This window comes from Aethalodelphis obliquidens, unplaced genomic scaffold (genome assembly GCF_003676395.1).
Source record: "Aethalodelphis obliquidens isolate GAN/ISIS:26980383/991018 unplaced genomic scaffold, ASM367639v1 scaffold43, whole genome shotgun sequence".
In the NCBI taxonomy this organism is placed as follows: domain Eukaryota; kingdom Metazoa; phylum Chordata; class Mammalia; order Artiodactyla; family Delphinidae; genus Aethalodelphis; species Aethalodelphis obliquidens.
Genome location: NW_020837987.1, coordinates 8,951,216 through 8,979,181, shown reverse-complemented (window position 1 = coordinate 8,979,181; position 27,966 = coordinate 8,951,216). Strand labels below are relative to the sequence as shown.

The following is a 27,966-nucleotide window of genomic DNA, read 5'->3' as shown; positions in this document are numbered from 1 at the left end:
ACTCAGAACGGGGAATTCCCTGGTGGTGGTCCAGGGATTAGGACTCTGTGCTCTCACTGCTAAGGGCCTGGATTCAATCCTGATCTGGGAACTAAGATTCCAACAAGCCGCATGGCCAAAATAAATAAATAAAAATAAAAAAAAAAACAAACCGGGCTTCCCTGGTGGCACAGTGGTTGAGAGTCCGCCTGCCGATGCAGGGGACGCGGGTGTGTGCCCCGGTCCCGGGAAGATCCCACATGCCGCGGAGCGGCTGGGCCCATGAGCCGTGGCCGCTGAACCTGCGCGTCCGGAGCCTGTGCTCCGCAACGGGAGAGGCCACAACAGTGAGAGGCCCGCGTACCGCAAAAAAAAAAAAAAACAACCCAACAACACTCAATACCCTTTTAAATGTTTTAATGTTAAATTTCCTAACGTCCTCTCTGCCAAACTGCTCCCGGTCCATGTCCCATTCCTCTCAGGGCCAGAGCCCTGCACGGCTCCCTCCTTCCCCCCAACCTGGCCTCCTGTGTGTCTCATCCATCTGCCTCTTCCCCCGCCTCCCCAACCTTCCCACCTGGACCCTGCTGCAGGCTGGGGCCCTCCACTCTTGCCCCCTCCAATCCACTCTTCTTCACACAGTAGCTTTCTGATACTCAGATCTGACCCTGGGGAGTTTCCTGGTGGCCTAGTGGTTAGGATTCGGCTCTGTCACTGCTGTGGCCCGGGTTCGATCCCTGGTCGGGGAACTGAGAAACTGCAAGCCGCGTGGCGCAGCTAAAATTTAAATAAAGAAATAAAGAAATATCTGAACCTGCCCTTCCTTGTTCAAAGTCCTTCCGTGGCTCCCCAGTGCCCTCAGGACAAAGTCCAGACTCCTTAGCCTGGCATTCAAGACCCTTTGCAACATGGCCCCCCTGTAGCCACGCCTCCCCAGGGCAGCCACAGGCAGGGGGGCAGCTGTTTTCTGAACACAGCCGCACACACAAATCCCCTAGCTCGGGAAGCCTGCCGTTCCTCACCTCTGTTTAGGAATGTCCCATTCCTCTATGCCCGAGGCCCACGATCAGACTCGCCTCTCCGTCGACCCTTCTCCTGTCCAGCCCCTCTAGGGTTCCGCCACTGGACGGGGGGAGGGGGCATTACCTGCCACCTCACCCCCCATTCCAGCCAGGGGCTCAGGTCTCCAACAACAGAACCAGAGCCACTTAGCAACGCTGGAACCCATTCAGGGGGGCTTGGGGCCCCTCATCCCAAGCCAGGAGGTCTTCGGGGTAGGAGTGCACCCCCTGGCAGACTTGCTCTGCAGCCCAGGTGTCTGGGGGTTGTCAGGGAGGTGGGGGTGAACCTCGCAGGGCAAGGCACGAGTGCGGTTCTCTTTCCCCCACTGGGGAGGCCTCGGGGCCAGCGTCAGGGCGGGAGGCCTCGGAAGCAGAGCCCGTGGGGCGGAGGTGGCGGCAGGGCAGTGTCTGGTGGCAGAGGAACCATGGCCACCATCCAGTCGGAGACTGACTGCTATGACATCATCGAGGTGCTGGGCAAGGGCACCTTCGGGGAGGTGGCCAAGGGCTGGCGGCGAAGCACGGGCGAGATGGTGGCCATCAAGATCCTGAAGAACGATGCTTACCGCAACCGTATCATCAAGAACGAGCTGAAGCTGCTGCGTTGCATGAGGGGCCTGGACCCGGAGGAGGCCCACGTCATCCGCTTCCTCGAGTTCTTCCACGACGCCCTCAAGTTCTACCTGGTCTTTGAACTGCTGGAGCAAAACCTTTTCGAATTCCAGAAGGAGAACAACTTTGAGCCCCTCCCTGCCCGCCACATCCGCACGGTCACCCTGCAGGTGCTCAGAGCCCTGGCCCGGCTCAAGGAGCTAGCCATCATCCACGCCGACCTCAAGCCTGAGAACATCATGCTGGTGGACCAGACTCGCTGCCCCTTCAGGGTCAAGGTGAGCATGGCCATCAGCCCTGGACACTCTCCTGAGGCTGAGGTTCCCCTTGTCCCACCTCCCAACCCTGAGGTCTCTCCCTCCCTGGCCATGATGGCTCTCCCCACCTCCTGGCTCTGAAATCCCCGTCTCCCCACCCCAATTCTGACATCCTCTCCCGCTCAGCCCTGAGGTCCCCCCGTCCTTGTTCAATTCTTAGCTCAGCTCCTCTGGCCCAGTCCTGTCCCTGTGGGGCTGACATTCTAGTGGGGGAGATAGAGTCGCCAAGGTAAACGAGTAAAATATGGTAGGGCTTCCCTGGCGCAGTGGTTGACAGTCCGCCTGCCGATGCAGGGGACATGGGTTCGTGTCCCGGTCCGGGAAGATCCCACATGCCGCGGAGCATCTAGGCCCGTGATCCATGGCCGCTGAGCCTGCGCGTCCGGAGCCTGTGCTCCGCAATGGGAGAGGCCACGACAGTGAGAGGCCCGTGTACCGCAAAAAAAAAAAAAAAAAAAAAAAAGGTATATGAGTGAGAAGGAGACAAGATAAAGTAGGGAGGAGGAGGAGGTGGGGTGGTGATGAGTAAAACTTTAGACTCTGTGGTCAGGGAGGCCTCCCTGAGAAGGTCACATTTGAGGGAAGTCTTGAAGGAGGGAGGGAGCTGTGTCGACATCTGGGAGAAAGAATCAGTGCAAAGGCCCTGAGGTAGGAGTGGACCAAGTATATGTATTTGAGGAGCACTGAGGAAGCCAGTGTGGCTGAAATGGAGTGACTGAGGGGAAGAGGGAGGAAATAAGATCAGGAAGGTGATGGGGCCTGGTCGTACAGGGCCTTGTGGGCCACAGAGGGGACTTGGGTTTTATTCTGTGTACGATGGAGCCACAGGAGGATCCTGGGCAGAGGAGGGCTGTGATTGGACACAGGTGTTCACAGGCTCCCTCTGGCTGCAGTCGGGGGAAAGACAGTGCGGGGTGACCACCCCAGTCCGGGTCGGGGATGGGGGTGGGTTTGGGGTAGATCTTTTTTTTTTTCTTTTTTTTTTGGCCACAAGGCGAGGCTTGCGGGATCTTAGTTCCCTGACCAGGGATTGAACCTTGGCCCCGGCAGTGAAGGTGCTGAGTCCTAACCACTGGACCGCCAGAGGATTCCCTCAGGGTAGATTTTAAAACAGGACTTGCTGGTAAATCTTATGTGAAGTGTGAGAGAGGAAGAGAGGGCCTGAGGGAGGATGAAAGCCTGTTGGCCTGAGCGACTGGAAGGATGGCAGCGGCATCCTTCTTCATGAGTTTGTTCATCAGCAAACATTTTCCGAACGCCTGCTCTGGGCCTGACCCTGTGCTGGGCACACAGGCATCTCCTCTGCGCTGTCTCGGGTCCCTGGATTCCCCCATCCCGGCTCTGACCCCTCTGTCTGCTTATGGGTTTGTTTCTGTCTGGTGATGGTTCTGAACTAGGAGCACCGTGAGGGCGGAGCCAGGGGCATTTTGGTCACCACCGTGTCCCCGGCATCTCCCAGCACAGCGCCTTCCTGGAGTCAGTGCTCAATGAATGACAGAGACACAGGGAGATACAGAGACAGGAAAAGGCAGATCATTCTGTCCCAACAGATGGAGGGTTAGAGACCCAAGGAAGGAAGGTTTTCCACAAACATAGCAGGAGACAGACAGGACAGAGCTACAACACCTGGCCAGTGTTGGCACCCCTACCGCATCTGTGGAGTGAATGAATGAATCCCATGAACGTTGACTGAATGATCAGGGTCAGTCAAGCTCTCTGGGATTCAGGCCCCAGCCATCTGTGTTCAGAGTCCAGGTTAATAACCATTTCGTCATACTGCCTTCTGCAAATAGAAGGTGAGGGATAGCTGAATGAAAAGCAGAGAAACTCAGGGAGGGAAACTGAGGGAGGGACTAAGAGTCACAGAGATTCAGAGTGAAAAATGGCAGATCGCCCCAGAGGCATCGGGAGAGACAAGGGCTTTCAGTCGTTCACGATGTTAGTTCAACGGGTGTTCATCAAGCACCTGTATGAACCAGGGGCCCGTGTGGGGTGTTAACAATGTTTGATGGTGAAGACAGAAGAGGACCTGGGTGTCAGGGAGGTGTCCTTCTAGTTGGACGACCCAGAGATGGGGACAGAGAGAGACACTGAGAGTTGAGGGACACAGACAAGTGACGAAGAGGCAAAGAAAGAAAAGAGAGAGATACCAACAAGAGTCAGAAAGAAAGAGAATGACAGGAACAAAAAGCCCATTCATTCATTCATTCACTCTTTACTGAGCCCCTACTGTGTGCCAGGCACTGTTCTAGGGATCTAGGGATGCAGCAGTGAACACACAAAATCCCTGCCCTTGTGGGACTGATATCCTAGTTGGGTAGAGAGACAATGAACTCCATACAAAAGTAAAAATACATAGTACGTGAAATGGTGTTAAGAGCTATGGAGAAAAGCAGAGGGCTAGGGAGGTGGATAGGAAGGGAGGGGTGTGCTGTTTTTAATAGTGTGGTCAGCGGCGGCCTCCCTGAGAAGGTGACATTTGAGTAAAGACTTGAGGTGAGAGAGGGGAGCCATGTGGACATCCGGAGGAAGAGCATTCCAGGCAGAGGGAACAGCCGGTGCCAAGGCCCTGAACTGGGAATGTGTCCGGCTTGTTCAAGGAAGAGCGAGAGGCTGGTGTGGTTGCAGCTGGGTGAGTGAGGGGGAAGGTGGGAGGAGGTGCGGGCAGAGAGGGGACCGGGCAGATTGTTGGAGACTTGTGGGCCAGGGTGAAGACTTTGGCTTTTATCACAGGATGTGGTAAAGCCACAGGAAGATTCTGAGCAGGAGAGGGATGTGATCTGACTTAGGTGGTCACAGGGTCCCTCGGGCTGCATGTGAGAAGCAGACTGGAGGGAGAGGGAGGAACAGGGAGACCCGCAAGGAGGCCTACATTAGTCTAGCCAGGGGGAGGACAGGACTAGGGTGGGGCTGCGGCTGGGATGCAGAGTGGGCAGAACAGAAGGTGTTCTGCTGGGGCTGTCCTTCTTTGAGAAGGTGGACGTGTGGTCCCTGGGCTGCATCGTGGCTGAGCTGCACCTGGGCTGGCCCCTCTACCCAGCTGGCAAGATTTGCTGATGGACAAGGCATGGGGTGAGAGAGAAAGAGACAGATCTTAACCCTCATGGACATAAGTTCTAGTGGAGACAAACAGAGACAGAGAGACAAGTACGCAAACCAGAGACAAAGGCTGGAGGAGACAGACAGGGACGTAAACAAGAGATCAAGATTCACAGATGTAGCGACAGTCAGATGGCAGATGCAGAAAGACACCGGCAAGAGATGCCTGGGAGGCTCAGATCGAGCGGCTGTCCCGGCCCACTTGCCTCCCTCCCTCCCTCCGCTCAGGTGATCGACTTCGGCTCGGCCAGCATATTCAGCGAGGTGCGCTACGTCAAGGGGCCGTATATCCAGTCTCGCTTCTACCGGGCCCCCGAGATTCTGCTGGGGCTGCCCTTCTGTGAGAAGGTGGACGTGTGGTCCCTGGGCTGCGTCATGGCTGAGCTGCACCTGGGCTGGCCCCTCTACCCAGGCAACAACGAGTACGACCAGGTGCGCTACATCTGTGAGACCCAGGGCCTGCCCAAGCCCCACGTGCTGCACGCCGCCTGTAAGGCCCACCACTTCTTCAAGCGCAACCCTCACCCCGACGCCGCCAACCCCTGGCAGCTGAAGTCCTCGGCCGACTACCTGGCTGAGACCAAGGTAGGGGGGCAGGTGGGGTGAGGGCCGTCGGCGAGGCAGCTTGCAGCATCAAGAAAAAAATCTCGGTTAGATCTCAGAGAGGACTGGAAACTTGAGGGCCAGCTGGGGGGGTTGTCACAGCCAGAGGGATCCGAGGGAGACCCCAGGAAGTCAGGGCAGCCTGTCTGCCACCTCTGTGACTGCGGTCATCAGACTTGTGTGGCAAGAATCTGGCTGAGACAGCAGAAAGGACTGGAAGTGTGGACCAGCCGTGGGAGCTGTCACAGCGAGAGAGGGGTCTGAGCGAGACCAAAGGTGGGACCGAAAGCATATGGCAGATCCTCTGATAACTCCCGAGCTGGTCGTGGTTAAAGAATTTGGCAAGAATTGTCTGGGCTTGACTCCTCGGAGGCCTGAGGGCCAGGATCAGATGTGGGGATCAGCTGTGGCAGCAAGAGGGATCTGGATTTGATTCCGAGGAGCAGTAGAGGTTTAGGGCAGCCCTTCTGCTAGCTGCTGGTAGGGGCTGGACCCATGGCTCGAGGGAGGACTGGAGGGCGGGGGCAAGGTGTGAAACTTGGGTCAGTGAGACCCCTGGGGTAGACAAGAGGACGACCAGAGATCACAGTCAGCTGTCCTTCCTGCAGCAGTAGGAGGGGTCTGGATTAGACTAGAGGGGTTCTGGTGTTAGTGAGCAGGTGTGCCCCCCCAGATGCAAGGGAGCTCCAAGTCAGATCATGGGCAGAACTGGAAGTCCAGGTTCCTGTGGGTGGACTTCATAGCCACGACAGAGCTCTGGGCCAGGCTGGAGGGCCCACTGGACGCTGGGGGGGTCACATGTGGGCTCCACCGCAGAAGTACCTGGGGCCCAAGTCCTGGACTCGATGTCAACCCCTGCCCCACCCTGCGTCCCACCAGGTGCGCCCACTGGAGCGCCGCAAGTACATGCTCAAGTCACTGGACCAGATAGAGGTGGTGAACGGCGGCAGGGCAGTCCGTCGGCTGACCTTCCCCGACCGCGAGGCGCTGGCGGAGCACGCCGACCTCAAGAGCATGGTGGAGCTGATCAAGCGCATGCTGACGTGGGAGTCGCACGAGCGCATCAGCCCCAGTGCCGCCCTGCGCCACCCCTTCGTGTCCATGCAGCAGCTGCGCAGCGCCCATGAGACCACCCGCTACTACCAGCTCTCGCTGCACAGCTGCCGCCTCTCCCTGCAGGTGGAGGGCAAGACGCCTATGTCTGCCGTGGATGCCGCGGAAGACAGGCCCCCCTACTACGGTCTGGCCGAGGAGGAGGAGACCGTGGGTCTGGGCAGCGGGCCTTTGTTCCGGGAGGAGAAGGCACCGGGCGTGCAAAAGGCCATCGATCAGCTGGACGACTTGAGTCTGCAGGAGGCGGGGAGTGGGCTGTGGGGCGAGACCCGCACCGACGTCGTCCCCGACGTGCTGGCCCCGCTCAAGGCCGCCGCTGCCGGCCGCTGGGTGCCCGACTCCGGCCCCGAGCCCATCCTGGCCTTCTACGGCAGCCGCCTGGCAGGCCACCGCAAGGCCCACAAGCCACCCACAGGCTCCAAGTCCAACTTCAGCAACCTCATCCGGCTGAGCCAGGCCTCGCCCGAGGAAGACGCCCCGTGCAGGGGCGGCGGCTGCGCGGAAGGAGAGCGGCGAGGGGCCTCTGCGGAGCTGCCTGCCATCCCACAGTGGGACAGGGATGGGCCGGACATCAAGGACATGACCGTGGATGCTGAGGTGACCCAGGGGGCAGCTAGGAGGCAGGTGGTTCTGGGATCAGGGCCTCCCCAGAGCTCTAGGATCGGGGCATGGTGAACCAACTTTGCCTCCCGTACATTTGCATGGCCCGCAGCTGGCCCAGGATCCAACACACACTACTAGCCCACCCTCAGGATGTGACAAGGCTCAGCAAACACTAATATACCCGTAGGATGCGATGAAGCTCAGCAAACACTAACCCGTATTAAGGCTGTGTAAGAACTCAGAACACAGTAATCCACATATGGGAAGTGATATAGGCCACGGGACAGCTCAGCCCCCCCACCCCAGGAAGATGTGACAGAGCCTCAGCAAACACACCTTCAGGACACATTAAGGTCTCAACACACAGCATTTAAGCCTCCAAAATGGGATGGGGGTTCAGGATGTACAAAATCGTCCTCGGGAATTGACAAGGATGCAGCTGGGATCAGGAGTCCATGAGGGGCAGCGTGGTTGTTCCGGGGTGGGGTGGGGTGCACTTCCTGGCTGATGCCCATCTCTTCTCCCCAACAGAGGCCAGGCCATGAGTTCTTCGACCTCAGCAGCTGTCCTGGGGAATGGCTGGGCCAGCCAGACTGGACCCTGGAGGGCGTCGGGGGGCCACGGGCGCAGGGGCTCCCACCACGCCACACCCACCCGCATGGTCCACCCCGGGCCACCAGCTTTGTGCAGCATGTCGGCGGGCACCACTGATGGCGATTCCACCCCTGCCCATCACCGGGTGATGCGCTAGAGGGGCTGGCATCCCCTCCTCAGAGCTATCCCCTGAACCGACAGATTATTCTTACAGAAAGATAATTATCCAGAAATACCCCATTCCCCCCGCCCCGCTCACGGTGCATGCCTGCACACACACCCCGAACACAGGAGGGTTTTGGGGTCTGGCCCGTGGCCCCCTCAGCCAGAGGGACGCAGGAAGGGGGCTGCACCCCACTGGCCCTGCTGCCTCTGTTTATTTCAATAAAGCACTGTTCAGCAGTACTGCCTCATGCCTGTCCTCCCTGCCTGAGGCCTGGACTGGCACGGGGGTGGGGTTCAGGGGGGCACCCAGGCCCTGCTCTCTAATGCTGCACCCAGTCAGCCATTGGCTCAGGCTGGAGACTGTGCCTGGCACACTGACCCATCCCTTAAATATGCTCAGTGCCTGGCACGTAAGAATCCACCCTCAGAACATTCTCGGTGCTCAGCAGGTGCCAGTCTGAGCTTGCCCGATGCCAGGTTCTCAGCGTCTGTTGAGCTGTCTTTGCCACACGTGACAGGCTTGGCATGCACTCATCCATGCTTGGGACATGCGACGTGTAAGTTCACTCAGCAGGTGTATGTAAATTCACGCTTGGCACATGCTCTCGTGTCCAGACGTGCGAGTCCACCCTCGGGCTATGGCGGTGGCTCAGCACGCGCGCATCTGGCTGGGGACGTGCCGAGCGTGCAGCACACGCTGTGCCATGCTGGCTACGTGAGGCTCGGTTCATGCCAGCCCTCGAGGTCACACGCGCATGCTCAGCACACGCCAGCCCACGCTGGTCACCCACTGAGGGCTCAGCACACACCAGCCACGTGCTGAGCGTCCAGTACACACCAAACCACACTGGTCACATGCTGAGGGCTCAGCATGCGTGAAGGTGTCCCCACCAGAGGCCCATGCCAGCTGTCCCCTACCCGGCACCCCACCTCACACCACTCGGTCAGGCACAGGCTGTACACACAAGTTATTTACTTCTTATTATGACCTCAGGCCCTCTTTGCCCTGGAAAGTGGGGTGGGCCAGGGGGCCAGGCCCAGCATGCACCCCTACTTCTTCGGGGGCTGATCCCTCCCCCAGCTTGGCTGGGTCCTCTGCGGCCACAGCATCAGGCTGGCGGGGGCGGAGGTAGAAGCGGGAGAGCAGGGGGGGAGCCTGTGGGAGCCACGACGGGGCAGACAGAAGCGGGGGCACGGGGACAGGGATTGAGACCCGGAACACCCGCGCCCGCGGGGGCCTCGCAGGCCTGGCCTGTCCGCTGGACCGGGCCTCAGAGCAGGCGACAGGCGTTGCCCACGCTGTCGGCTGAGGTGTCAAGGTCATGGCTGTAAGGGGAGTCCCAGTCCCTCAGGAAAACGGCCTCCAGCTGGCTCCGCAGGCCACCCCGCCCGTTCTGCGTCACCAGCAGCGAGGTGCCCGCTGTCTCGGTGAAGTAGCTGCCAGACCAGTTGGAGGTTCCTACGGGGAGCGGGGGTCCAGAGAGTCAGGGCCCGTGGTGCTGCCTGGACCCCCTTCCGTCCTCCCACCCCAGCGGCGCCCAGGACGCTCACCGATGTAGGTGGCACGTTCAGTCACCATGTACTTGTTGTGGTTGACGCGGGTGTAAGGGACTCGGGCCTGGGCCTCGTCCGCAGGGACCACAAAGAGTTTCTGAGAGGGAGGGGAGATGCAGGGTTGGGTTAGAGAAGCCCCAGGGTCTGGGGTGGGGAGTGGCACCAGGTCTGCGGGACTGGGGACTCAGCGGCTTCCCTCGCGGGCCTGGGGGCCAGCGTGGGTACTCGGTAAACACCGGCTGAAAGGGAGGACCCTGTCGCCTCATATGCCGCCTGTTCCCTCTAGAATGACTATTTATCCCTTAGGTCTTACCTCAGATGTCCCCTTTTCCAGAAAGTCTTCCATGACCCCTCAGGCTGCGGCAGGAGCTTCTGCTGGGCTTCCCCATCCCAGCCCTAACCCCTCTGCCCGTGCCCTTGATTCTGGCCAATCAGGGCACAGCCCACTGTGGGTCGTCCCTGTCAGGTGACAGGTGAGCTCCACGATTGCTGTGTCCCCGGTACTGCCCCGCATAGGGGCTGATGGGTAGGTCTGGGGTAGGTGCTTACCACCTGGATGTCAAAGTGGGTGTGGTTGTCACGCAGGGCAGCCAGGGAGAGCAGGAAGGCCCGCATGGATGGCTCAGAGTGCCCCCAGCAGCTGACCAGCAGGCGCACCTTGACGCCCCGCTCATAGGCAGCCCGCCGCAGCCCGTCGTCAATGGCAGGCCAGAACCTTGGGGAGGGGGGTGCAGGATGCGGAGGGAGGCCTCACTTCAGCTTTAGGGAGCCAGGCCTGGGGCCCGCTGCAGCTTCTGAGAAGCCCCAAGTCCCCACCCCATCTCTAGCTCCAAGCCCTGCTCCCCCCACCAATCTTCTCATTGTCTTGTCTGCTGCCCCCAGACTACCTGCTCTGAGCCCCCAGAGTCCAGTCATCGCCACTTCCTATCCCAGATCTCAAAGCCCAACCCTGCCGCCCCAAACCTGAATACCCTTAGTCCTACCTCCCAAGCCCGTCATCCCATATCCAGCCCACACTCCCTGCCTCCTACCTGCAGAAATCCCACATCCTGCATCCTCTGCCTTAAGCCTCCAGTCCCCCGTCTCCACACCACCCCCCGAATATTCTCATCCTCTTCTCTGTCCCCTTCTCCTTGTCTTGACCATCCAGACCCACTCTCCCTGTCACCTCTGTCTCTCCCCATGGCATCCCCTCCCTCTGTCCCCTGGTCTTGGCCCCGTGACTGCTTTCTGGGCCCCATCGCTCTGTATCCTGTCTCCTCTTCCACTCACGGTGGCTCCCTACCCCAACCCCTGTCCACGCGCCCAGCGGTACCTGTGCGGGTGGGAGAACTCCATGGTGGGCAGGTAGTTCATGATCGCGATGTAGATGAAACTCCGGGCATTGTCCACCGCGTTGAGCAGGGCTTTCAAGTCTGGGGTGCGGCCACTTGGACACAGTGGTGGGGGTGCACTCTGGGGGACGAGGGGACAGTCAAGACACATGTCCTTCACAGTGGACCCCTGCTACAGACAGCTTGTCACGAGCCAGGTCCTGCGGGTCTCACTAATGCTCAGCCTCCATGAAGGAGAGGGATAATTACCACCATCTTTTTTTGCAGGTGAGCAAACGGAGGCTCAGAGAGGGTAAGTGATTTGCCTAAGGTCACACAGCTGATAAATGGAGCCAGGGTTTGAACCTAGGCTGTCTGGTTCCAGAACTTATGCTCTAACCCAGTGGTTCTCGACATGAGGTCCCTGGTCAGGCAGCAACAGCATCACCTGGAAACTTGTTAGAAATGCAAGTTCTTGGGCCTCACTGCCATGGCACACAGAACCAAGGTGCTGGGGTGGAGCCCAGGAATCTGGCTTTCCACAAGCCCTTCTGGTGATTCTAATGCATGCTCAAGTTTGAGGACCTCTGCTCTAATCACTTTTGTCCCTGACTTACAGTCCAGCCTGATGGCACTCATGTGCCCAGCCACACCAGGCCCTTCACCCAGCTCTCTCCATCCTCACAACAGGTGAGCAAACTCGAGCTCTGAAAGGGGTAGTGGTAACGGGGGAACCATTAATGTCCCGTGGGAGGTCACTGGAGCAAAGGACCCCAATGAATCGTGTCCCTCCATCCATGCCTTAGTGTGGGCCCTCCAGGATGACACTGGGCCTGGCCAGGTGACTTGCTGGGGGGGACCCAGGTTGGCCACCCCAACTAGTGAAAATATCAACAGCTAAAAGCAGCGGTGCCTTGTCCAGAGTGCCAAGGGCAATAGTGGGTGCTGTCCCATAGAACTTTCCACATTGATGGAAACGTTCTCTATCTGCACTGTCCCGTATGCCAACTGCTTGCTATGTGTAGCTGCTGAGCACTTGAAATGTGGCTAGTGTGACTGAGGAACTGAGTTTTTAACTGTAGTTCATTTTAATTGATTAAAAATGCGGCATGCAGCTATACTGGACAGGTCACCCAGGGCTCGGCCTGCATGGACCCAGCCGTGCCTCTCACTAGCCCTAAGAGGTGGTAAATATTGCAATACTTATTTTCTATGTGAAACCAAGGCCTAGGGAGGTTGGGACACAGCCCAGGCCCCGAGTGAGCAGAAGTGACAGCCAGTGGTCAGGAACCCCCATCCCTACCAAGTCACTAGGCAGGGCTTGATGGGGGCCGAGAGAAGGGATGTGGCCGGGGTGTGACAGGCCCCTCTTCCCTCGGACTCACTGCCAGGTAGGCCAGAGCAGGGGTTCCGTTGAGGCAGATTTCCATTGGTGTCTCTTGATTGTAGCGGGTGTCATAAGGCCGGGGCCAGGTTGACGGGATGGAGCTGCCCGCCTGGCCCAGATACCAGTAGGCCTCGAAGATCTTGGTCAGGTCTCGAGCTAGGCAACTGCAGTTGTACATGACCACGCCCAGCTCCTTGACCTGTGGGAGGGCAATGCTGAGCCCGGGGATGATGGCCTGGTGCCCACAGATGACATGGACACCTGCAGCCCTTCCCCCTGCCCCCCACCAAGTCCCCCTTCCTGCCCCTTGCCCTTCTATCTCCCCCTCTCTCTGCCCCTGTCTCCTTTCTTTCTGCCCCTTAACTGTGCCCCCACCCCCCTTCCCCCAGCTAAAGTCCTGGGATGGACATGATCTTGACTCAAGATTAAAATCTTAAGTTTTGGTGAAAATCAGTTATTCCAAAGCTCCAGGTTTCCTGAACCTTTGTGTACACTGTTGCTTCTACCCTCCACTGAGCTCCTACTCAGTCTTAGGTCTCAGCTGACAGTTTCCTCCTCCGGGAATCCTGCCTTGACTGCCCAGACTGTGTCAGGCATTCCTTGAGGCTCTCAGGGTCCCTTGGGCCTCCTTCATCACCCTCTCTGGTGACAAACCTGCCTCCCCATTGGACTGGGAGGACAGGCACAGGGGATGTCTCAGGGAGAGCTGTGTGTTCAGCATCTCCCCGCGGGGCTCCTCCAGTTATCAGATTAGTTTTCACCTCTTTTGGGAGACTTTCCCTGGTACCCCAGGTTGGGTCGCCCGTCCTGGTCCTGACCCCTCCACTTGTGCTCCCGCCTCGCCACCAACTCAGACTTGACCCTTTTGGGCTGACACTGGTGACAGGCCCGTCTCCACCCTGGACCGGGGGTTCCAAGAGGTCCACCATGTTCCCAGCATCAGAACAGGGCTGGGCTTAGAGCAGGCATGCAGAGAGTGAATCATGAAGGTCAAATGGGTGGACAGGGCCTGGAATGTCCTGTAGATGCCATCGGGGATCAGAGGGGCTTCCCTGAGCAGAGCGAGTGTGGTGGAGGGCTGGATTTGGGGATGTTAGGTAGGAGGTGGGAAGGAAGCCATTGCAGAGACTGGAAGAGAGGACTCTGGGGTTGAGGCGGGGCGCAGCTGGAGGCCGGGCGCCCTGTGGGGCAGGGAGCGGCCTAGAAGGGCGGTGGGCAGGGTGCAGGCAGACCTGGGTCAGGGAACGCCAGTCCATGTTGGCACTGCCGAGGTAGAAGTGGGTCTGGTCTACCACCCAGAACTTGGTGTGCAGGACGCCATGGGTCAGCTTCTGCATGTCCACTGTGCGGACCTGGGCACCTGGACAGACAGGGGTGGTGGTCAGGGTGCTGGCTTGGGCAGCCCCAGGCCCAGCCCACCCCCAGCTGCCCCCTAGCTCACCGCTTTGCAGCAGGGCCTGCAGATCTGCCTGGGGCTGGGGCCCACTTGGCTTGCTCACGGCAATGCGGACCTTCACACCTCGGGGTGCCAGGGTCTGTAGCTGCCGGAGGACCTCCTCGCCCTGGGAGGAGGGGAGAGCCTCTGAGGGGCTGGATGAGCCAACTCTCCAACCCCACGCAGGACCCCCCAAGGAGCTGTTTTGAGATTAAGCTTCTAGATCTGATCAGGCTTTTCATTAGCCGGTACACTCAGGGAAGGCTTTCCACAGGTTAAGATGTTAAAACCTGTGTCTGGGGGCTTCCCTGGTGGCGCAGTGGTTGAGAGTCCGCCTGCCGATGCAGGGGACGCGGGTTCGTGCCCCGGTGTGGGAAGATCCCACATGGCGCGGAGCGGCTGGGCCCGTGAGCCATGGCTGCTGAGCCTGCGCGTCCGGAGCCTGTGCTCCACAACGGGAGAGGCCACAACGGTGAGAGGCCCGCGTACCGCAAAAAAAAAAAAAAAAAAGTAAAAAGAAAAAAACCTGTGTCTGTTGTATTTCATTGATTTTTTTGGCCACACTGCGTGGCATGCGGGGTCCTAGTTCCCCGACCAGGGATTGAACCCGTGCCCCCCGCAGTGGAAGTGCAGAGTCTTAACCATTGGACCACCTGGGAAGTCCCTTTATCTGTTTTAATAATTGGCGCTCTGAGCCCTGCTAGGGCCTCCCTGCCACTCCTGCCCTTCACGGGACCTTCCCAAGATCTTGACTTGGAAGTATCAATGCCCGTCACAGAAGGGACCTCTGGGCACCTTGCAGGATGTTGGGGGCACAGTGCAGGCTTGGGGTCTGGGAAGGTTTGGGCGAGGCCTGATGATGCCAATAACATTAATAGCAACAGCCATTGATTCCCTGGCTTCTACTGTGAGCCAGGGCCCCTCTAAGCCCCTTTACATGTGAACTCACTGACTTCTCACCACTCTCACTGATGAGGCAAATCTGAGTATATCCCAAGGTGCAGATGGGGAAACTGAGCATTGGAGAAATCAATGGGGAAGCAGGATTTGAACTCAGATGGTCTGCCTCCTATGTCTCTGCTTTGTGCTTTGAACCATTCCAGTAGGAACCAGCAGGGCGTGGGAGCTCATGACTTTTTTTTTTTTTTGGCTTGTGGGATCTTAGTTATCCAACCAGGGACTGAACCCGCGCCCTTGGCAGTGAAACTGCAGAGTCCTAACCACTGGACCGCCAGGGAATTTCCAGCTCATATCATTTTTAACTGTCGTATATTTTTTCAGGCAGTGCTTAATAAACCTCATGATTTTAATACATTTTAAGCCTACCTCTGACAAAGAGTGGCAGCAAGGAAAGGGGAAAAAAAGGGACAAATTCACCATGTCTTTCGATGAAGGGCTTATCCACCTAGGCTGTTCCTTTTCAAATCTTGAAGTTTTACGTTTTTTAAGTTTGTCTGCAGACCCTAACAAGGCTATCAGAGCAAATGCTTATAAAGGGCTGACTCTGTCGGTCGTTGTGCTATAACTGGCAGGGATTAGCCCGTTTCATCCTCACAAGAGGGGAGTGCTAGATATTCCCCCATTCTACAGATGAGGAAACTGAAGACCGAGAGGTGAAGTGACCTGCCCAAGGTCACACAGCTGGGAAGTGGCAGCCTGGCTTGAGGCTGGGCTGGTACTCACTCCATGTTTCCATTTCTTTGTGTGACAGGGTCGGGGCAGCTTGTGGGTGAGTGATATCTGCCAGCCTAATCCCTCGTAACCAAACCCATACCCTGACATTCAGAGGCCTCCAGATGACTGTGACAAAACGCCCCCAGTCCAGAGGGCCACGTGAAGACAGTTGCTTCCACACACCTGTGTCCAACCCGCTGTGTGAGACATGTCCACCTGTCTCCCGGGCTATAGGGAAACCCCTTTCATCCACCTCCCCAGTGCCTCCCTCCAACCGCCCCCCCCACCCCCCCACCCGCTGCCAGCTAGGGCCCAGGTTGCCAGGTACCTGCTGAGCAGAGGGCTCCTGAGTGTGGGTGTCGTTGTTGGTGAGGGTCCAGTAGAAGGAGGCAATGTCCAGGCTGCTGTGGGCACCGGCGAGCAGGCCCAGCCAGGCCTGGCTGGTGGAGGGGTTGACCGTGGAGGCATTGGGGAAGTCCAGGCCCTCGGGAATGCTCTCCACCAGCACTGCTCTGGGGGGTGGGGGGAGGCAGAATCAGCCATAGGGGGCTGGAATGTGAGTGCTCACTTCTCTGCCCACGGAGGACGGAAGACTATGTGTATTTGTGTCGGTACTCATGATTCTCTGTGTGTCTGCATTTGTCTGTCTAGAGGCGTGGAAGGAAGGTTGTGCATGTGCATGTCTGTGTGTGTGTGTGTGTGTGTGTGTGTGTGTCTGTCCACAGATATGGATGGAAGATGCCATGTGTGTCTGTTCACAGACAGATAGAAGATGATGCTGTGGCTGCCATGGCAACAGTGTGGGGGAAGGAGGTGGGCATGGAGGGAAGAACCGTGACGGTCCACTTGGGAGTCGGCGATCACCTTATTCTGTCTCGACCACTGGGTGCAGGCCCTGCTTAGTGCGTGTTGAAGTGTCCCTGGCCTGGCAGGGCCCCTCCCCCCACCATCTGAGGCGCCCACGCCCCCCTCCACTTACTCGCAAGGGTCATAGCAGGGGGCTGGGCGCTGGTTGGGCCCAAAGAGATGCAAGTCGCCGTATTCCCATAGAAACAGCTGAGTCATCAGGGCACCGAAGCCCACGACTGCCAGGATGAGGACCAGCAGGACCCAACGGGCCTTCTGTGGGGAGGAGGAGGTGATCAGCCAGCCCAAGGAGGGCAGCCCAGGCTATGGCTGAGACAGAGTGAGGGTGGCGGTGGGCTCCTACCTTTTCTGCAGCTTTCCACGCCTCGATCTCGTTCATGGGTAGTTCGTTGGAGGGCTCCTCGGCAGGCACCTTCAGCTGGGGGACAGGGATGATGGTGTGTGTGGGGGTGACAGGGCAGCTCAGTGGGGCCCCCACCCTCTGCTGGGTCCAGCCCCTCCCCACTGGGTCCCCCATCCACCTACCTCCTGGTACATCAGTTTAGGCTTCATCTTGCTGGGCAGCCAGGGGTTATACAGATTCCAGTGGGAAAGTGGGTGTGTCAGGGTCTCCAAACTGCAGGGAACAAAAGCTGGCACTGTGTGGGGTGTTCTAGGCTTTTGGGGGACATCACAGAAAGCGGATCAGCCTCGGGCTCACGGGACTCCCTGGGTCGCCTTGTCTGTGATCACGGGGGCCACTGGCACTGTGCCTGCCACCCCTAAAGGAGGAAGCTGACTGCTGGTCAGTTGGGATTTCGAAATTCCTCTAAGTCCAACTCCTCTGCTTTCCTCCTATTCCTCTGCGGTACCCTCCCTGCCCCCCTTTAGTGCCCACCCTGCCCCCCCAAGCGCCCACCCTGCCCCTCATCAGCACCCACACTGCTCCCCATTAGCGCTTTCCCTTCTCTGAGCTCTAACCTATACATTCCCAAAATGACAGCTCCGGATTGGGTCAGCGGAGCCCTAAATCTTTGTGCCTGGCTTCTCCCAGCCCTGGGATTACCCACAAGTCATTTTCCAGGTGGCTCCTTTGCCCTCACCCTCAGGTAACAACTAGACAGCTCAGGCCGGGAGCCCAGGACCATCGCGGCCTCCCCGTCAGACCCCAGCCCATCCCTGAAACCATCCTCCCCTCCCCTACCCCAGAGGGGCCTCGGCCTTACTCGGCAGGCGGCTGCTGCTACCTCCACGGGGCCCCAGCTTCTGCCCCGACAGGCTGAGCAGGGGCGGGCGGGCGGGGGCGGGGATCGAGGGGGCTCCGCCCACTGCAGCGGGGAGTCTGCGCAGTGAGCGCGCCGGTCCGGGCTCACCGCAGGGAGAAGGGGGGCCCGGCCGCCCAGTACAGCCAACCTGACGGGGGTGGAGGGAGAGTACATGGCTGAGCGATTGGCTTTGCTACGGTCCACCCTAGAGCCCCCATGTTGGGTAGGGAGGCCACAGGTAAAGAGAAAAAAGACCCCCACATCTTTTCTCGTCTGCAAACCTTGTGAATTTTTGTACCATGGGCATGTATTACCTGGTCAAAAATAAATACATAAATAAGATTAATGACTTTAAAAATTATAAAATGAAATGGAATGATCAAGGCTGAATAACATGATTTAGGAACGTAGCGATGAAATCAGCTTAGAAGACACAGCCCACGCTAAGGGAGGGGAAGAGCGGTGGGGGGGAAGGGGATGGTGGGTTTTCCCTTGGACTGTGGACTGCAGTCAGTGTTTCGTTAAAAAAAAAAAAAGTCAACTGATATTTTGAGAAGGATTTTAAAAATTTTGTCTCTTAAATCCAGGCTCTGGCTGGAGGGGTAAGCAAGGTTTCCCACATACCATCTCATATCTCCGAAGCAGGATTTAAGGCCACAGATGGAGAAATAAATTGGAGGTCCCCCTCCCCGCCCACCTTTCTCAATGAAAGAGGGGCAGGACCCCCTTCCCCACATCCAGGCAGGAAGTCAACAGATGCAGAGAAGGATTATTACTGAGGGGAGCAACAGCGTTGGAAGTGGTTGCCTTGACAGCGGGATTTGGGGGTGGGTCAGGATTGCTTTTTATCGTCCGCCTATTTTCTTTTTTAAAATTGTGAAATATGAGCGACTTACAGAAAAGAAGAGAAAACATCTCTGTGCAGGTTAAAAAATAATTCTAAAGCCTACACAGGTGTTGCCGCGTCCCAGGTTTTGTCACGTTTTAAAAAATTCATGCGCATGCATTAATGTGTTTTAAAAAAAAGAAGAAAAAAGGAAGGAAATTCCAAAAGGGAGCCAGGTTCTCTCCTCACCGCAGTATCCTGCCTAGATCTGAAAGGATAATTTGGAAACCCCTTTCCCCCCAACGTCCGATCCCAGATTGGCAAGGGCGGAAGAACACAGCTAGATCCCCTCCTATCATTGCAGGGAGCGAGCCAAACCGGGATGGGTCAAATGGATCCAGCAAGAAATGGCAACAGATCAAGGTTATTTGGAACTCCAGAGGTCACCAAGAGAAGCAGAAGATAAGTCTTGGATGTGGCTGGCCGCAGGGTTGGAGGGTGGGGGGAGGGGGAGGCATGGGGTGCGAAACAAGTTTGCCTTTTATTTATCTATTTGTGAAGGGCCTTGGTGAGAAATGTTTTATTTAAGAATATGGGGTTGGAACAGCAGGTGATGTGAAATTAGGGAAGCTGATAAACAAAAACAAAACTGGGCAGAGGTAGGGCGCGGAGCTGTGAGGGACCCTGCAAGGTGAGCCAGGGGAACTGGGATGGCCGGTAATAAATCAAAAATAGGAAGAAAATAGATGCATTTCATTCAGTTTGTTAGCGAGCTTTTGGCTTTCAAATTGTGCCGTGATGATAGGTCTGTAATGATGGGTTTAATTTTGACTTGTTATACTTTTATCAAAGCAATACACCTAAGGTATCAATATTTAAAAAGAAAACTAGTCCTGAAGAGGTGGTGTAGACTGGGTTAGATTGGCGAGGCAGTTAACACTGTGGCTCCCAGAGCCAGGTGCCTGATCTTAATATGAGCCTCAGCGTGTACGTGACTAACTTCAGAGAAGTGACAGTGCACCTGTGCCCTAGTTTCCCCATCTGCAAAATGGGCACAGCAAGAATAGCACCTACTTTTTACAAGGCTGTTCATTAATTTTGCACACATTTATTGAGTACCTGTGCACCAGGTATTGTTTTAGGCACTGGGGATATCACTGTGAACAAAACTGACATGAGGAAGGACAGACAAAAAACAGTATTAAATTAAATTATATGTTAGAAGGTAATAAGTGCTATGGAGACCCAGGGAAGAGGGACAGGGGTGGGGCCGGGGTTGGGATTGCTTGCAATTTTAAATAAAGAGGTCAAGGAAGGCCTCGCAGAGAAGGGGATGCCTGAGGGAAAAAAACTTCAAGCAGAGGAGGAATGGAGCTACTGGACATCTTGGGGAAGAGTGTTCTGAGCAGAGGGAACAGCCAGTGCAAAGGCCGTGAGGCAGGAGTGTGCCTGGTGTGGATAGGGAAGAGCGAGGAGGCCAGTGTGTCTGTAGTGGAATGGCCTGTGGGAAGAGGGAGAGGAGGTAAGTCTGAGGTGACAGGACCAGATCATGCTGGGCTACCTGGACTGTGGCAAGAAGGACGGGGCCACGGGTAGGTTCTGAGCAGAGGAGGGAACATGATCTCCTTTGGGGGTTGTGGTGGGTTGAATGGGGGCCTCAAAAAAGATATGTCAGATGTGGTCATCACTCCTGGAACTTGTGAATGTGACCTTATTTGGAAAAAGGGTCTTTGTAGATGTAATTAAGTCAATGATTTAAAGATGAGATCATTCTGGATTATCTGGGTGGGTCCTAAACCCAAGGGCAAGTATCTCTAAAAGAGACAGAAACGAGACATGACCAGGGAGGCAGCGACTGGAGTGATGGGCTGCAAACCCAGGTGCACCAGGAGCCACCGGCATCTGGCGGAGGCAGGGAACAGAATCTCCCCTAGAGGCTCTGCAGAGAGCACGGCCCTGCTGACACCTTGATTTTGGACTTTTGGTCTCCAGAACTGTGAGAGAATAAACTTCTGTTGTTTTAAGCCACGCAGTTTGTGCTCACGTGTTACAGCAGCCCCAGGAAACGAATACAGGCTGTTTACAGGCTCCCTCTGGCCGTGTGGGGAACTGACTGGGGTGGGCGTGTGATTTGGGGGAACACTGAGGAGGACCAAGTTTGGGGAAAAGACCAGGAATAAATTTTTAAAAAAATATCAAAAATAAATAAATAATGTGTGTCTTTTGAACATGTAAAATTGGAGATGTTTAAAATCTGAGTGGCTCCTTCGAACTCAAGGAATTCATATATATCAAGTGCAGAGAATGGGCATGCAAGAGGTTCTCAAGAAATATGATTGTCTCAAGGGTCCTAACAGCCAAAAAGAAAAGAAAAAAGGCATGATTCCCTCCGCCTCCGTCCTCCCCACCCTCGGCCAGGCAAGATGCCTGCTTTTTACTGTGGGCCTTTACTCACTATTTTAAAAAATGCACATAGGCCTTCCATGGAAATTAAATTGAGGCTCAAGGTCCTAGCTGTGGGGGCCCTTCCCCAACATCCCCGTCTCCAAAAGAGGACTGTGGCCTCAGCTGGACAGGTATCCAGCACCCTCAATCCCCAGATCCCTAGGGGGAGCAGGGCAGGGTGAAACTGAAGCAGGATATGGACAGCTGGGCCGACAGAGCCAGGCCGGCAAGTGCTGGCCTTCTCAGCTCACCTCAATTCCAGGGTTCCCAGGAACCTAGAACTCACCCCGGGGCTCCAGTGCAATGTCCAGGCTGGTCCTCATGCCCTGCTTCCTCGCTGGTGTAGGGGGCACCTCCACCAGCAGGTGTGCCCCCTCCCAGTGAAACGGGAGGGAAGGGGGCAGGGCACAATCTTTAAAAGAATGACACAGACGTTGAGGATACAGCATAAACTGGTTAGAACCAACTAGGTCCGAGGTGGCGGAAGATTTGACTTCCAGTAGACTTTGAGCCTCATTATATATATTAGCACAGGGGCCCCCAATACCCGCGCCACGGACCGCTAGCAGTCCACGGCCTGTTAGGAAGCAGGTCGCACAGCAGGAGGTGATCGGTGGGCGAGCGAGCGAAGCTTCATCTGCCGCTGCCCATCCCTCTGCCTGAACCACCCCCCACCCACCCCGCTCGTGGAAAAATTGTCTTCCACGAAACCGGTCCCTGGTGCCAAAAAGGCTGGGGACCAATGCATTTGCATATGCTAAATGACACAACCATAGGTGCCACGACAGTTCCAAGGTGACCTAAAAGACCAAAAAGTGGGCGGGGCCCAATTCCTGGAAATCTCCTCCCCTTCCCCAAGACAGTTGGAATAATCCCCCCACTCATTAGCCAATGAAATTACCCAGCCCATAAAAACTACCCCATATTTCCGGACCTCTCGCCTTCGGAGATGGCCCACAGTCTATGGAGTGTGTTCATCCCAGGGCCGTTCTTGCCTTTTGAGATGAACCACATTCTGTCTATGGAACGTGTATCTCTCTAAATAAACCCACTTTTTACCTATCACTTTGTCTCTCACTGAATTCTTTCTGCGCTGAGACATAAAGAACCTAAGCTTCATTAGGTCCTGAGACCGGGTGTGTGGTTTCAGTTAAAAGAACGTGGGTTCAAATCCCACTCTGGGTTTTGGCTGCGGGACTGAGTTGTGCAGTTTCACCAGCCCACAGAATATCTCCCTGTTCCCTTGGCTTGTGTCCTGCCTGACTTGGGTTGCGAACCACAGCGCACAGAAAAGGAGGAAGCAAAGCCCACCCGGCTTTTGAGACACGTGTTGCCTCACAGCTCCCTGAACACCCGTGAGGGTTGGGGTGGGAGACTTGATCCCTCTTCCATAGCAGTGTTTTGGGTTGGAGGGGCCAGGGTTCAGATCCCACCCGTCACTTTCTTACTCAGTGACATCAGGCGTGGGGCTTTACTTCTCTGAGCCCTGCTGGCCTCATTCATAAAAAGGGGATCACTTGGGCTTCCCTGGTGGCGCAGTGGTTGAGAGTCCGCCTGCCGATGCAGGGGACACGGGTTCGTGCCCCGGTCCGGGAAGATCCCACGTGCCGCGGAGTGGCTGGGCCCGTGAGCCATGGCCGCTGAGCCTGCGCGTCCGGAGCCTGTGCTCCGCAACGGGAGAGGCCACAACAGTGAGAGGCCCGCGTACCGCAAAAAAAAAAAAAAAAAAAGGGGGATCACTTTATACCCATCTGGGGAGTGGTGGCTGGGGGATCTCTGAATGGTTTAAGGGGGTGCGTCTTGCAGTCCCAACCCCCTGGGTTCAGATCTCAGCTGTGTGTGTTACTGGGAGAAGAGGCTCCCTTCTCTGAACCTCACTTGCGTTCCTTGCATTCTCAGAACAATGGGTAGACTAATATACCAACCTCACGTTTGCTGGGCAGTCAGTGAAACCATCCATAGCAGGCCAGGTAGCACAGATACAAGCTGGCTGGTTAGCTGTGTCCCCTAGTACCCTGGACACACTTTTATCATAGATAAACCTATATGTGTCCCTTAAAAAGCTAAGTCTATGTCTGATTTATTCCTCTACCCACCCTGTGCCTAGCACGTTGTAACCACTCAATAAATGTTTATTGAAAACAGAAGAAAAGAAGCAGTAGAATGGAAACCCTTGAGAAAAGACTTTCTTAGATGTCTCTCTAGATCTAGTGACACTCGGTGTATACACAATGTGTAAGTAGCTTGTGTTCTAAGCCCAGAGCAATAGGGTAGGTGCAGATAATGACACCTCAGCCTGAGGGTAAAATTCAAGGTTGATTCAAGACGTATGAAAGTGCAAAGAAGGGTGTGGGGCCAGTTAGCTGCTGAAGCCCACGTGAAGCCCTGGGCAGGCCATACCTCAGGAAACATTCACTAACCTATGGACCTTCCATACGGTTCAAAACAGAACTGTTCTTGGGTTTAAAGGAGCCGATTTTCATTCGATTGTGCAGACCCCTTCGGACTGACTGCACAATTGTCTGTGGTCAAGTCTACAGAAAACAGAACAGAGCACTGGTTTTGTAAACTTTTTTGTTTTGTTTTTAGCAGTAGACCTTTTATTTCAAAGGACCCCCTAGAAGGTGCCCCTTCTAGGGAGAGAAGATGCTCAGTCTGAAAAACAATTAAATAAGTAAAAAAATACACACACAACCCCCTGTCCCCCAACACTCCAGCATGAATGGCGAACACTTCTGAACTGGAACTCAAAAATCTAAGCTGTCCCACCCCTACTCAAACCCCCTCTGTGGCTCCCCTTTGCCTCCAGGACCAAGTGCAACCATCTTACGATGTCCTCTTGGGCCCTACATGGACAGCCCCTGTGGACCTTCCCCACCATTACAGCTTCAGTCCCCCTTTCTGACTCCAAAGCTGTCTCCGATTCCCACCTCCTCCCTGAATTTCAGCTCCAGAAGTCCCATGGCCTCCTAGACACCTCCACCCAGGTGTCCCTAAGCCCCATACACCCACCATGTCTCCAACTGTCCTTAGGATCTCTCCCAAACCTGCTCCTCCCCCAGGTCCCCCTTTCAAGGAGAGCTGTTCTACCCATCCTTCAGGTCTCAGCCTGTGTGCTACCTTCTCCAGAAAGCCCTGACTCCCCCAGAGTCCTGGGCCTTGTCCTGGACCGCCCACAACTTATCCACTTGGCCTCCCAAGTGTGCCTCCCACCCAACCCTTTTCTCTCCCCTCCATGGCCCCGAACTGGCCTCTCCCACTTGGGTTGCCACTCCAGCCACATCCTGTGGCTCCCAGCCTCCACTCAACCCTTCCAATTCCCCCTCCATCTGAATCTGACTTGTCCACCCTCTGCTCAAAACCTTTCTGTGGCCCCCCCACCCCCCCGGTATCTGCAGGATAGTCTCAGCTCCTCACTGTGGCTCCCAAACCGCTCAATGATCTCCCCTAAATAACCTCTTGGGCTTATTCTCTTACCATCCCTAATGGCCTAGTCATATCTAATATTTTTCAGTTCCTCGAACTGAAACCACACTTTTACCACCAAACCTGCCCACAGCTTCTCCTCCTGCCTAGCATACCTTTTTCTCCTCTTCATGTTGCTTATTCCCATCAGCTCGTGTACCACCTCCTCCAGGAAGCCCTCCCGGACCCCCTGTCTGGTCCAGGCATCCTTTTTGGGATCTGACAGTCCCCTGGGCTTCTCTATCCCAGCCCAGACCCCTCTGCCTGTGTTTTCCCCAACCTGGCCCTGACCACTCTGGGCTGTCACTACCTGATGATGGATCTGTTTCTCCCACTGGACTGCAAAACCCGTGAGGGCAGGGCCAGGCTGGCTCAGTCACTGCTGTGTCCTCAGTATCACCCAGCACAGGGACAGTACATGGCAGATGCTCAGTGGCCAGTTCATCCATCTATTCATTCAATGAGTATTTATTCAACGACTACTGCTGACAAGCCTTATCTAGAAATTGGAGATATAGCACAAAAAAAAAAAACAAACAAAAAAAAGTCCCTAGGAAGGAAGAAATTCTTTTGAGGGAGTAAGACAGTAGATTAAATGAGCGAAACATATAGTTGGTGACTTGGAGAAAAATAAAACAATGAAAATGGTTGATGTCTCAGGTCAAAAAGAACAATACAACACATCTGGGGCAAAGAAGCATTATTATCCCTGTTTTTCAGATGAGGAGGTAGGGCTCAGGGAAATCACTGCCCAGGTCACACGGCATTGGTCTGTTGGCCGAGAATTTGAACCCAGAGCTCAGTTCTGTGCCAGGACATTACACTGTCAAACCAATTCCCCAAAACACAGAATAAGGCAGAATGTCTTTTCCTTGCCACCCTCAGGGAGGTCTGAGCCTGTGAAAGGGTAGGATGTGGGAGAGCGGGGTCTCCTTATGTTTACTGAACCAGGCACTGCTCAAAACACTTTATATATTCAATTCTAACAGCAGTGGGTTTTTTTGCTCCGCTTAACAGATAAGGGAACAAAAGACCTAGAAAGGTTAAGTCACTGGCACAAAGGGACACAGCCAGGAAACGGTGGAGCCAGAATTTGAGCCCAAGCTGCCGCAGGGTCCTGAGTGTAGACAGCTGCCTCTCCTGCTGTGTAACATCTGTAGATCTGTGATGCCCTCCGTCCCTCCCCAGTAGCCTCTCAAAACCCCTACCAACATCCCTCCCCACCCCATCCCACCCCAAATCTTTGAGAGGGACATTTGAAGCTTTCTCCAAATACAAAGGATATGTGAGTGCAGCTTTAAGAAGAGGAGTCTGGCTGTCCTTCCAACCAGGCTGCTCTTGCCCATCCATCCTTGGTAGAAGTTCTCCAGCTGCTGCTGCTTCTTCAGGTCACGACATGTCACATCAGATCACATCCCTCCTCTCCTCCAAATCCTCCCATGGCTCCCACCTCACTCAGAGTAAAGCCAAAGTCTTCTCCATGGCCCATGAGACCCCAGATGATCTGCCCCCATCACCCTGCTGACTTCATTCCCCATCCCTCTCCTCCCTCACTGGTCTCCTTGCTATTCCTCAAATATTCCATGCATGCTCCTACCTCAGGACCTTTGCATTTGCTGTTCTCTCTGCCTAGAATGCCGCTCTTCCCCCAGATAGCCATGTCACTCTCTCCTCTCTTCAAGTCTTTGTTCAAATGTCTCCAGACCACCCTACTTAAAACTATAATCTTTGCATCCCCCAACTCCCTCCTAACACATCATATAATCTACTTCCCTGTTTGTGTACTGTGTCTTACCCCTGATAGAATGTAAACTCCATGAGGCCAAGGATCTCTGTTTTATTCACTGATGTGTCCCCAATGCCTAGCACAATGCTGAGCATGTAGAACATGCTTAATAAATATTTATTGAATGAATTAACTTGCATTTTCATTCCCATGTTGCAGGATGTAGCAACTGAGGCACAGGGACCTTAAGCCAGCTGCCCAAGGTCATTTAGTATTATTTAAGTACTAAATGCTAGAACCAAGATTGGAACCAGGGTGTTCCAGTCCCCAGGCACACACTGTAATGGCTGTCCTACATGGCCATGCTAAGGCAGGCTGAGTGACTAAGATACTTACCTTTCCATCTGGGGATTCAGGGTTGCTGAGGTTTGACAAAGGTGTGGTGAGACCTGCCTCATCTCTCTGCACCCCCAATTCTATAAGTCAAGGAAGGGTTGGGTCTAAGCTTTCTAGAGTCTTCCTCCCACCAAGCGCTCCTCAACTCCTGCCATTGGCTAAGTGCTCTCAATTTGGGGGTGGGAAATCAGTCACTCCAACAAGGTAAGGAGATAGGGATTAAGTATTTACATGAGCAAGGTTCGTGATGGCTGATGGGTCACCCCCTCAGGTGTGGTGATGTGGCAGAGGTGAGGACAGCATAGTGATCATGATGTGGGACAGCAGGGGTTGGCTGGTGTGGCAGAGAGTATCAGGATACAGGGAATGGTGACGACACCACGGTAATGATGAGGGCAGCTGGGGGGAGGGGGAGAGCGACAATGAGGAGGGGATGAAGGTGACTGGATGAAGGTGAGGGTGAGATGATTAATAATATTAGCTCAAATGGCCACATCAAGCTGGGCATGTCACAAGAATAAACACGCAGGATCCTCACAATCATCCCTGACGTAGGTGTCCTTGTGTGCGTTTCACAGATGAGGAAGCTGAGACTGCAAACGTGTGATTAGGTGGTCAAGGTTACCCAGATGCTTAGTGGTGCGGCCAGGATAACGGGCTCTAGTACCCGGTATGTGAGAGGGGACACGGGGAAATACCGGAGACATGAAGGGAAGAATAACAACTGTAGGGCAGGGTAGGTCCTTATGGGGAAAACTAGAAGCATTAGGCACGGACAGTGACTGTCAGAGGACGGGGAGGGATGGAGACATAAAGGATGAGGAAGATATAACGGAAGCGTGAGCGTAACTTACAGAGATGGTGACAGGAGGCGTGCCAAGGTGACAAGGGAGTATGATGACGATTTATGAGAAGGACTTCGTAAAGGAGTAATAGCAACAAAAGAGGGGTGCAGGCGATATGAGAAGGCGACACGACTTAAAGGGGGTAACTGCGACATTTGGTGGCCATGGGGACTTAAAGGAACGAAATCTTGTTAAGGGGGTTGACGGCGACCTAAGGAGGGTGATGGCGACATAAGGGGAGTGGTAACGATGTAAGCGGGATGCAACATAAGGGGAGGAATGGGGACATAAAGGGACAGAGGACGATATAAGAGGAGAGATGCATTATATTCGAAGGACGACACGAGGAGGGCAGCCGAGACGCCGCGCCCCCAGATCGCATATTACCTGCACTCCACGTCTCCCACTCCTGGACTCAGCCCCTCACGCACCTTCTAGGCTGGAGCCCCGCCCGACCGCCCCCGCTGCGCGCAGGCGCACTCCGGCTAGACTGCGGGCCGGCGGGGGCCAGGCAATTGCCTTTCTCATTGGCCGCGCTCCTCGCTAGCGTGGGGAGGGGAAGCGCCTGGGAGAGTGCGGGTGGTCACGTGACGGTTGCCGCTGTGCTCTCGCTGGTGGCTACCCGGAGGGCTAGAGCGGCCGC

The 27,966-nt window shown here is 55.5% G+C and overlaps 2 protein-coding genes across 5 annotated transcripts; one reads left to right on the top strand and one right to left on the bottom strand.

The window, feature by feature from the left end:
* The first annotated feature begins 1,185 nt into the window (after positions 1 to 1,185).
* On the top strand, positions 1,186 to 8,174 carry HIPK4 (homeodomain interacting protein kinase 4). The gene is made up of 4 exons (XM_027079562.1): positions 1,186 to 1,930; positions 5,297 to 5,653; positions 6,551 to 7,381; positions 7,919 to 8,174. Exons 1-4 carry the CDS (start codon positions 1,466 to 1,468, stop codon positions 8,096 to 8,098), a joined length of 1,833 nt encoding a protein of 610 aa, XP_026935363.1. The 5' UTR covers positions 1,186 to 1,465; the 3' UTR covers positions 8,099 to 8,174.
* On the bottom strand, positions 7,757 to 27,819 carry PLD3 (phospholipase D family member 3). 4 transcript variants are annotated; one of them, XM_027079560.1, is made up of 13 exons: positions 21,178 to 21,298; positions 17,560 to 17,768; positions 16,902 to 16,992; positions 16,720 to 16,794; positions 16,489 to 16,631; positions 15,838 to 16,021; positions 13,842 to 13,962; positions 13,633 to 13,760; positions 12,399 to 12,599; positions 11,016 to 11,155; positions 10,250 to 10,415; positions 9,698 to 9,797; positions 7,757 to 9,605 (listed from the first exon to the last, which is right to left on the bottom strand). In XM_027079560.1, the coding sequence occupies exons 3-13, from the start codon at positions 16,926 to 16,928 to the stop codon at positions 9,418 to 9,420; spliced, it is 1,473 nt and encodes a 490-aa protein (XP_026935361.1). In that variant the 5' UTR covers positions 16,929 to 16,992; positions 17,560 to 17,768; positions 21,178 to 21,298; the 3' UTR covers positions 7,757 to 9,417. The 4 variants fall into 4 exon arrangements, with proteins under 4 accessions (XP_026935361.1, XP_026935360.1, XP_026935359.1 ...); XM_027079559.1 differs by lacking the exon at positions 21,178 to 21,298 and adding an exon at positions 27,711 to 27,819 and having other exon boundaries at positions 8,777 to 9,605; positions 17,582 to 17,768; XM_027079558.1 differs by having other exon boundaries at positions 8,777 to 9,605; positions 17,582 to 17,768.
* Between the last annotated feature and the right edge of the window lie 147 nt (positions 27,820 to 27,966).

Bases quoted from the DNA above. Each gene is read 5' to 3' on its own strand.
- HIPK4 (XM_027079562.1), top strand. From the start codon at position 1,466: ATGGCCACCATCCAGTCGGAGACTGACTGCTATGACATCATCGAGGTG. The intron at 1,931-5,296 runs GTGAGCATGGCC...CCCTCCGCTCAG, and splicing joins GCTGCCCCTTCAGGGTCAAG to GTGATCGACTTCGGCTCGGC. The intron at 7,382-7,918 runs GTGACCCAGGGG...TCTCCCCAACAG, and splicing joins ACATGACCGTGGATGCTGAG to AGGCCAGGCCATGAGTTCTT.
- PLD3 (XM_027079559.1), bottom strand. From the start codon at position 16,928: ATGAAGCCTAAACTGATGTACCAGGAG. The intron at 13,761-13,841 runs GTGAGCTAGGGG...CTGTCTGTCCAG, and splicing joins GCAGGCCCTGCTGCAAAGCG to GTGCCCAGGTCCGCACAGTG. The intron at 10,416-11,015 runs GTACCGCTGGGC...CCCCTCCCCAAG, and splicing joins GAGTTCTCCCACCCGCACAG to GTTCTGGCCTGCCATTGACG.